This window comes from Octopus sinensis, linkage group LG26 (genome assembly GCF_006345805.1).
Source record: "Octopus sinensis linkage group LG26, ASM634580v1, whole genome shotgun sequence".
In the NCBI taxonomy this organism is placed as follows: domain Eukaryota; kingdom Metazoa; phylum Mollusca; class Cephalopoda; order Octopoda; family Octopodidae; genus Octopus; species Octopus sinensis.
In genome coordinates, this window is record NC_043022.1 from 12,376,846 (window position 1) to 12,386,845 (window position 10,000).

At 41.9% G+C, this 10,000-nt stretch overlaps 2 protein-coding genes across 2 annotated transcripts in view; one reads left to right on the forward strand and one right to left on the reverse strand.

Annotated features, from left to right (window-relative positions):
• The window catches only part of LOC115224675, a 103,824-nt gene extending 103,376 nt beyond the window's left edge, over positions 1–448 (reverse strand). Inside the window, exon 1 of the mRNA XM_029795532.2 lies at positions 1–448. This exon is cut by the window's left edge and continues 126 nt beyond it. The gene's annotated coding sequence lies outside the window, so the exon portion shown is untranslated.
• Positions 1–2,248, forward strand: part of LOC115224676 (proline-rich extensin-like protein EPR1) — a 37,604-nt gene extending 35,356 nt beyond the window's left edge. The window contains exon 3 of the mRNA XM_029795534.1: positions 908–2,248. Coding sequence (XP_029651394.1) covers positions 908–2,248 — 1,341 coding nt within the window. The remainder of the gene's footprint in view (positions 1–907) is intronic.
• Positions 2,249–10,000: the final 7,752 nt, after the last annotated feature.

Here is a 10,000-nt window from a genome sequence, read left to right on the forward strand (position 1 = left end):
GTTGATGTAGATTTATGCAACTGGTCGTTATATATATATATATACACACACACACACGCCCTTTAGGTATTGTTGTTGACTTCTTCAACTATATATATATATATATTATATATATATATACACACACTCATACAAACACACCTGTAGGTGTTGTGAACTTATATAACTGTACACCATAACATTATATATACGTGCACCAGGTGTATATAGACACCAGGTGTAGTAGATCCTTACAACTATACACTCGTATTTATATATATATACATATATATACACACATACATCACTTCCAGTGTTTACACGTTTTCCTCTCTACACAGCTAAACACTCGGCTTATGCCGTACATTAACTATATTCCAAGACACTTCTTTCTTTCGCTTTCTCGCTCCGTCACCCCTCACTGTCTTTTCCTTTGTCTCTCTCACACACACACTCTCTCTCTCTCTATCTTATTTTTCTCTCTCTCTCTCTTTCCCTCGCTTTCTTCTTCTCTTTCTTTTCTTCTCTCTCTCTCTCTCTCTCTCTCTTTCTCTCTACCAACCGTCTTCGTCATTACCCGCCCTCTCCCTTTTCTTGTTTCACCCTCGCGTCTCTATTCGCCGCCATCCCCGCCCCCTTCCTTACCTACCTTGTTGCGTTTCTCTCGCTTTTCCCTTTACATTCTTCTCTCTCATTTCTTCGCATTTCTCTCCTTCCTTCAGCGTTCGCACATCCGCACCACCACCACCGCCACGCCACCACCACCACCACACCACCACCGTCATTGTATTACCGTCGTCGTCGGGGTCGCCCCCATGACAATCATCACCTCTACAACCGCCACCACCATCACCGTCACCACGCAGCCGCCACCACCACCTCTACCACATAACGGCCGCCAACGTTACCATCACCGCCACCAACACAGCCACCACCAACACAGCCTCCACCAACACAGCCTCCACCAACACAGCCTCCACCATCACCACCACCACCACCAACACAGTCACCACCAACACAGCCTCCACCAACACAGCCTCCACCAACACAGCCTCCACCAACACAGCCACCACCAACACAGCCACCACCAACACAGCCTCCACCAACACAGCCTCCACCAACACAGCCACCACCTACACAGCCTCCACCAACACAGCCTCCACCAACACAGCCACCACCAACACAGCCACTACCAACACAGCCTCCACCAACACAGCCACCACCAACACAGCCTCCACCAACACAGCCTCCACCAACACAACCACCACCTACACAGCCTCCACCAACACAGCCACCACCTACACAGCCTCCGCCAACACAGCCTCCACCAACACAGCCACCACCAACACAGCCTCCACCAACACAGCCTCCACCAACACAGCCACCACCAACACAGCCACCACCAACACAGCCTCCAACAACACAGCCTCCACCAACACAGCCTCCACCAACACAGCCTCCACCAACACAACCACCACCTACACAGCCTCCACCAACACAGCCACCACCTACACAGCCTCCGCCAACACAGCCTCCACCAACACAGCCTCCACCAACACAGCCTCCACCAACACAGCCTCCACCAACACAGCCACCACCTACACAGCCTCCGCCAACACAGCCTCCGCCAACACAGCCACCACCAACACAGCCTCCACCAACACAGCCTCCACCAACACAGCCACCACCAACACACGCCACCACCAAACATCCTCCACCAACACAGCCTCCACCAACACAGCCTCCACCAACACACACCTCGACCAACACACACCCACCACCACAAGCCTCCACCAACACAGCCACCACCTACACAGCCTCCGCCAACACAGCCTCCACCAACACAGCCTCCACCAACACAGCCTCCACCAACACAGCCTCCACCAACACAGCCACCACCAACACAGCCTCCACCAACACAGCCTCCACCAACACAGCCACCACCAACACAGCCACCACCAACACAGCCTCCACCAACACAGCCTCCACCAACACAGCCTCCACCAACACAGCCTCCACCAACACAACCACCACCTACACAGCCTCCACCAACACAGCCACCACCTACACAGCCTCCGCCAACACAGCCTCCACCAACACAGCCTCCACCACACAGCCTCCACCAACACAGCCTCCACCAACACACCATCATCATCAGTGCTCCCCCACACAACCGCTCTCCCCACACACAACCACCTCTTCCACAACCATCACTCCCACAACCCCACCCCAAAGTTTCCCAACTCCCAACAACCATTGCCCCCCATAACCCTCACCCCCAAAACCCTCACCCCCCCACAATCATTATCACAACCAATGCTGCTGAAAAACAAAGCCCCCCACCCCCACTGCCACCACTACCATCACCACAGATAGGAAATTATATCATGATGGAAGAGGCGGTGGTAGTGGTGATGGTGGTGGTGGTGGTGATGGTGGTGGTGGTGGTGATGGTGGTGCTCCTGCTGGCACTATGTAGTTCTGCTGTTGCTTGTCCCCCAAGTCAGTCTTGATCCATCACACCTACGATGACAGACATTCCACCCACGACCATTGCTATGTAGGTGTCATTATCTTAATGTCATCGTGTGTTTTTATTTGCGGGATGGCGATGGTGGTGAAGTGATTATTGTTGTTGTTTTATCCGGGTCATCCCTTGTCCAACAGTTCTATGACCAGAGACATTCCGCCCATAGATTTACCTAGCCAAGACTATTTCTTTCATTGTGTCTTGCCCATTTTTGTGACTTTATTTATTTATTGTATAGCTCAAATGGTGAACTATATAGTGTGGCTGTTGATGACAGCTTCCCAATGATTCACTGTCATTGATTCACTGTTTTTACAACAGTAAGCACAATGACAAGGGAATGTTTGTAACTCACTGAAAAACTACCTCAAGGAATGTTTGAAAAGAAATATATTTTTTTACAATTTTCTGGACGTGGTTTCGATTCCTGGACTGGGTGACCTGTTGTGTTCTTGAGCAAAACACTTCATTTCACATTGCTCCAATCCACTCAGCTAATAGGTGTAGGAGTGGCTCTGTGGTAAGTAGCTTGCTTATCAACCACATGGTTCCGGGTTCAGTCCCACTGTGTGGCACCTTGGGCAAGTGTCTTCTACTATAGCCTCGGGCTGACCAAAACCTTGTGAGTGGATTTGGTAGACGGAAACTGAAAGAAGCCCATCGTATATCATCATCATCATCGTTTAGCGTCCGCTTTCCATGCTAGCATGGGTTGGACAGTTCAACTGGGGTCTGGGAAGCCAGAAGGCTGCACCAGGCCCAGTCTGATCTGGCAATGTTTCTACAGCTGGATGCCCTTCCTAACACCAACCACTCCGTGAGTGTAGTGGGTGCTTTTTACGTGCCACCAGCACAGGTGCCAGACGAGACTGGCAAACGGCCACGATCGGATGGTGCTTTTTATGTACCACCGGCACGGGGGCCAGGTGAGGCTGGCAATGGCCACGATCGGATGGTGCTTTTTACGTATGTTTGTGTCTTACTCTTTTGCCTATTCCAACCTATGAGCTGTGGCCATGCTGAGGCTCTGTCATTGTTGTTGCCCTTTTTAGCTGTTTTCTGGTGAATTAGAGAGTTTTGATATTGTTGCCCCCTTTGCATTTCTTGTGAAATAGGCTCATCTGGAATTTCAGATAACAGGATGTCCAGTTGTTTCTTCCAAATACTCACATCTATACCATTTAGATATGGCAAGCTTTTTGAGCAGAATATTGAAGAGTTGTGGTTCTTTTAAGCTTAAACAATTTCAGTATCTGGTCCTCACCCTTGAAAGTGAAGATGGGACCTTCGGCTTGATGCAGTAGATTTTCATAGTTTTTTTTTAGTTTTCAGTAACAAGCTTTGGAGCAAGCCCTTCAAGAATGCCATACATACATATGTATGTTCACACACAAAACACACACACACACACACACCACACACACACACATGCATGAATTCATACATACATACATAATGATAATCAGTTTAAACATCTGAGTATAAACATCTGGTAAGCCATTCCAAACTAGAAAGTTATATACTCCTTAAATGTGTGTGTGTGCAGACCTATGTACATATGCATGTGTGTGTGTGTGTGTGCATATGTGATCACTCATATTATTGGGTAACAATCTAAAGGAGTACTAAAGATAAACGATGAATGCACTAGTTTATTTAAAGTGGTGGGGAGGCCTGTTACTGTACACTGGCTGAAATAAACTATATAGACTATCTATCTATCTATCTAATGTGTATGGTGGACGCGTCTGAAAGGTCTAGAGACAAACACTTTCCTCTCTGGTCAATTTCTCATCAACTTCTTCAAGTGATACTTGAAGAGGAAGGTGAGAGTAGAGAGGGAAGTTTTGTCTAGTGAATGCTTCAAAAAAAGATAGGTGAATGTAGCAAGGATGGCAGGTGCGAATGACAATGCCAGCTTGAGCGTAATCCTATGAACCAAAAAAAAAAAAAACGAAAGGGAAAAAGAGAGCCACTTATTGTAATATGTTTTCTTTTTGCATGACACTATTGCCCAATGTTCCTATGGTCTTTTCCGTAGGCTTTTCTATCCACAGGCAAACCTAATCTGTTTTCCCTTTTTACATTGACACTTCTGTGGTACATGATCCCTATTGATCGTCCCCACTTTTTTTTCACGATCCCTTTTTATCAGAATTTGACCCTTTTTTTCCCTTCTCTTCTTCCTCAAAAGAAAAGCTCTACCTTGTATTTTGTCCCTTCTGTGTTCAGCCCTACATGGTCAATAAAGAAACTTATCTATCTGTCTGTCTGTCTATCTATCTATCTATCTATCTATCTATCTATCTATCTATCTATCTATCTATCTATCTACCTACCTACCTACCTACCTATCTATTTTGTCCCTTCTGTGTTCAGCTCTGCGTGGTCAATAAAGAAATCTATCTATCTATCTACCTATTTATCTATCAATCAATTTATTTATCTATCTATCTATCTATCAATCAATTTATCTATTTATCTAGCTATCTATTTATCTATCAATCAATTTATCTATCTATTTATCTATCAATATATCTATCTATCTCTCTATCTATCTGTCTATCTATCTATATAACTATCTGTCTGTCTACCTATCTGTCTATCCATCCATCCAGCCAACCAGCCAGGCAGCTGGTCGTGTGTGTGTGTGTGCATATTAAACTGAGGTTATTAAAGCAGCAAGCTGGCAAAATCGTTAATGTCCTGGAAGAATTGCTTTGCAGCATTTCTTCCAGCTCTTTACATTATGAGTTCAAATTCTGCCAAAATCAACCTTCAACTTTCATCCTTTCAGGACCATTAAAATCAGGTACCAATAAAGTGTAAGGGTCAATGGTTTCAACTGACCACTGTTTCCCTTCGTAAATGGCAGCCCCGTGTCTGAATCAGAAACCGTTATTTCAAAGTAAGTTCAAGAATATCAATGGAGTATTTAGATGAAAATGTGTGTGTGTGTGTGTGTGTGTGGTGAATGTATGAATATTGCTATACATATACATAAATACACACATAAACATACATATGTAATCATATATCAATACGTGTGTGTGTGTGTGCATACATGTGTGTACACATGCACAGATGTATGTGCATGTAACGTATGTGTATGTATATCTGTCTGAGAGCCAAATTAATTGCAAAGCTCATATTGACTGGGTCTTTAGAATATGTGTGAGAGTTTGTATGTGTGTGTGTGTGTGTGTGTGTGTGTGTGTGTGTGCATGTGTATACATGTGCATGTCTGTGTGTGTGTGCATGTGTAGGCATGTGCATGTCTGTGTGTATGTGGATTGTGTGTGTGTGTGCATGTCTGTGTGTGTATGTGGTGTGTGCATGTGTGTTTGTGTCTGTGCATCTCTGTCTCTGTGTGTGCATGTGTGTGTACATGTCTGTGTGTGTGTGTGGATGTGTGTGTTTGTGTGTGTGTCTGCATGTCTGTGTGTGTGTGTGTGTGCATGTCTGTCTGTGTATGAATTTATGAGGAGTTACAAAGTGCCTCAAATGGTGTTGACTGTAGCTGTGGTGGTAGCAGTAGTGATCATGGCAGCAATGGCAGTGGTGCTTTTGGTGGTGGTAAAGGTGTTTGTCGTGGTGCACCCTCTTTTGCACCTATGTGCATACATATGCATATAATATATATTCTTTTCTACTCTGGGGACAAGGCCTGAAATTTTGGGGGAGGGAGCCCGTCGATTAGATTGAACCCCTAGTACACAACTGGTACGTAATTTATTGACCCCAAGGCAAAGTCGACCTCGGCGGAATTTGAACTCAGAATGTAAAGACAGATGAAATACCACTAAGTATTTCATCGGGCATGCTAACATTTCTGCCAGCTTGCCACCTTATGCATATAATATATATATATATATATAATATTTATGTTTTTGTGTGGAGAGAATGAGAGAAAGATTGATAGGTATCTATCTCTCTTTCACTATCTAATGCCTGAAAGGTTTCTTCCCTCCTTTGTCTTGGACTTTCTTGTTTCTTCTGTTTTCGAAGAAGAGCTATGCTCGAAATATAAAACTACTACTCTTTTCCTTCTCTGAGTGTCTTATTAATACATTGCTTGTGTCACGTCCACATATTTGTTTTTTTCATTTTCTTTTTCTCTGTGTTTTTTTTATTTGAATATATATATATATATACACACACACGCATGCTCACACGGCTTAGCTGGCCAAAACTTTGAAGTCACTGACAGTATTCTTGTATAAGAATGATAAATTTATGTTCTACAAAAGTATAGAGTAACCCATCAGATTAATGTAAAATTGTTTTTATCCTATATAAGTGAACATAAAAACAAACATTAATAAATATATATATATATATATACACATACATATGTATATATAAATATATATATATATATATATGTATGTATGTATGTATTTAATAAGTGCTTATGTACTGGCAAAAAAAATCTATCCATAGAATTCAAGATCTTAATTCTTTAACATATCGTTAAAGTCCAATATATTATTTCTTCAATTCAATAACAGCAGCAGGTATGATATTGCATAAAAGTTTAGAATTGGCTTAGCTGAATATTCAGAGTAGAACATTTAGATGAATGTGTGTGTGTATGTGTGTGTGTGTGTGTGTGTGCGTGTGTGTGTGTGTGAATATTGCTATAGATATACATAAATACACACATAAACACATGTATATATTTATATATCAATATATGTGTGTATATGAACCTGTGTGTACATACATACATACACATATATATATGCATGTACATGTGTATGTATACCTATCTGTCTGTCTCTCTCTCTCTCTATATATATATATACACACACACACACACACACACTTTCTATTACATTATCCTCTACCACCACAACATCATAATTATCAATGTTTTCTTTTTCTTCTCTTGTCTCTCCCACCATGACAACTGCTATCCCCATACACATCCCCACCACTGCCATCATTACCTCCATACACCCCCCCATATTCTCCACTGCTGTGAACACAGCATCTATCCCCAACGCCGTCCACATACTAACAAATCATATCAATTCTACAAACACATTCAGCTTCCCTACCCAACCATGCCTCACCACAATGAATGAAGTAAAAAGAAATCTCTCGGATTACTTGATTTTCCTTCATTCCATATTTACATTTTTAGTGAGTCACACACTTGTGTGACAGCTGTTGCGACACAGTCATTATGTCACACAGTAGTGTTGTTAGCTGTGTCGTAGCCAAATCACACGATTTGTAGTGTAACAGAGAGACACAGTCATTGTGTCACACAATTTATCATCATCATCATCATCCTCTTTTTCACGTCTGTTTTTCCATGCTGGCATGGGTTGGATGGTTTGACAGAAGATGGCAAGATGGAGAGCTGTACCAGATTCCAGTCTGATTTAGCTTGGTTTCTATAACTGGATGCGCTTCCTAATGCCAACCACTTTACAGGATGCTTTTATCATTGCACACTTTTTTTTTTTACCATTTATCTTAATCCTTTCCAGTTATATTTGAATTAACTTGGTAAATATTTTTATTGTAGTAAAATGCACCATCCGTTTGTGGCCGTTGCCAGCCTCGCCTGGCCCCCGTGCAGGTGGCACATAAAAAGCACCCACTACACTCTCGGAGTGGTTGGCGTTAGGAAGGGCATCCAGCCGTAGAAACACTGCCAGATCAGACTGGGCCTGGCACAGCCTTCTGGCTTCCCAGATCCCCGGTCGAACCGTCCAACCCATGCTAGCATGGAAAGCAGACGTTAAACGATGATGATGATGATGATGTAGTGTTTTATACGGTCTTTTTGTAGCTCTTTTCTTCTTTTACAAATTCTGTTTATCATTTTCGCAATCTGAGGAATTTTAGATCTTTTCAGACATGGAGTGTCAAGTAGGAAGAAAAACAAAACAAAGAAGAACAAACAAACTCATCTGACAACCCAATATTTCTTGTTAGGAGTTTATTACTATGCAGTGACACAGGTGTTGTGTCACAGCCCGAGTGACATAATTGCTGAATAACGTGTCACAACATCATCAAACATTTATTGCATTCATATGATACATCTGTTATATCACTACACTGGGAAGCAAGCTTCTTACCACACAGCTATGCCTGCACCTATATATATTTATATATATATATATATATATATTTGTGTTTAGATATATATATATATATATATATATATCATCATCATCATCATCATCGTTTAACGTCCGTTCTCCATGCTAGCATGGGTTGGACAGTTCAACTGGGGTCTGTGAAGCCAGAAGGCTGCACCAGGCTCCAGTCTGATCTGGCAGTGTTTCTACGGCGGGATGCCCTTCCTAACGCCAACCACTCCGTGAGTGTAGTGGGTGCTTTTTACGTGCCAGCCGCACAGGTGCCAGTCGGAGCTGACAAACGGCCACGATCGGGTGGTGCTTTTTACGTGCCACCAGCACGGGGGCCAGATGAGGCTGGCAACGGCGTAGGAAAAAAACAAAACAAAGAAGAACAAACAAATTCATTTGACAACCCAATATTTCTTGTTAGGAGTGTATTACTATGCAGTGACACAGGTGTTGTGTCACAGCCCGAGTGACATAATTGCTGAATAACGTGTCACAACATCATCACACATTTGTTGCATTCATATGATACATCTGTTATATCACTACACTGGGAAGCAAGCTTCTTACCACACAGCTACGCCTGCACCTATATATATTTATATATATATACATATATATATATATATATATATATTATATATATATATATATCTATATATATATTTTCTCTCCTTGTTTTTTTATGTGTATCTTTCTGTCGAAGAGCGTATGCTCGAAACGTAAAAGACTCTTTCTATTCCTGAGCGCTATACTAATACATTTGTTTGTTGGTACTCCACCTGCCTTTGTCTTTTGTTTATTTTCGTAAACTTTCTCTATATATATATACATGCATACATACATACATGCTATATCACTACATTATGATGCATAACATACTCATTGTGTCACAATAACGTGCCACAAATATATCATATTGGTGCAGGCATAGCTGTGTGGGAAAAAGTTTTCTTCCCAATCTTATGGTTTTAGGTTCAGCCCAAGGTGCCATGAACCTTGGCCAAGTGGCTTTTATTATCATTCCTGGTGGACCAAAGCATTATGAGTGGATCAGGTATAAGGAAGGTGAAAAAAGCCTGTTGTGTGTGAGTGTGTATATATGTTTATTTCTATATATATATGTATAAACATATATATATGTTTTATATATATATATATATATATATATATATATATATTAAAATTATTAAGGAAGATCAATTCCAGTGTCACAGGAATGAGACATTCAAATTAAAAATATCAAATTAAATTACTCTCAATGATTAATTCATATATATCAAAATAGTGTTAGAGATAGAAACACTCACAACTTTATCAACTACAAACGATATTAACTCAACCAAACCATAAATTATTAAATAATATACTTACTGTTTAT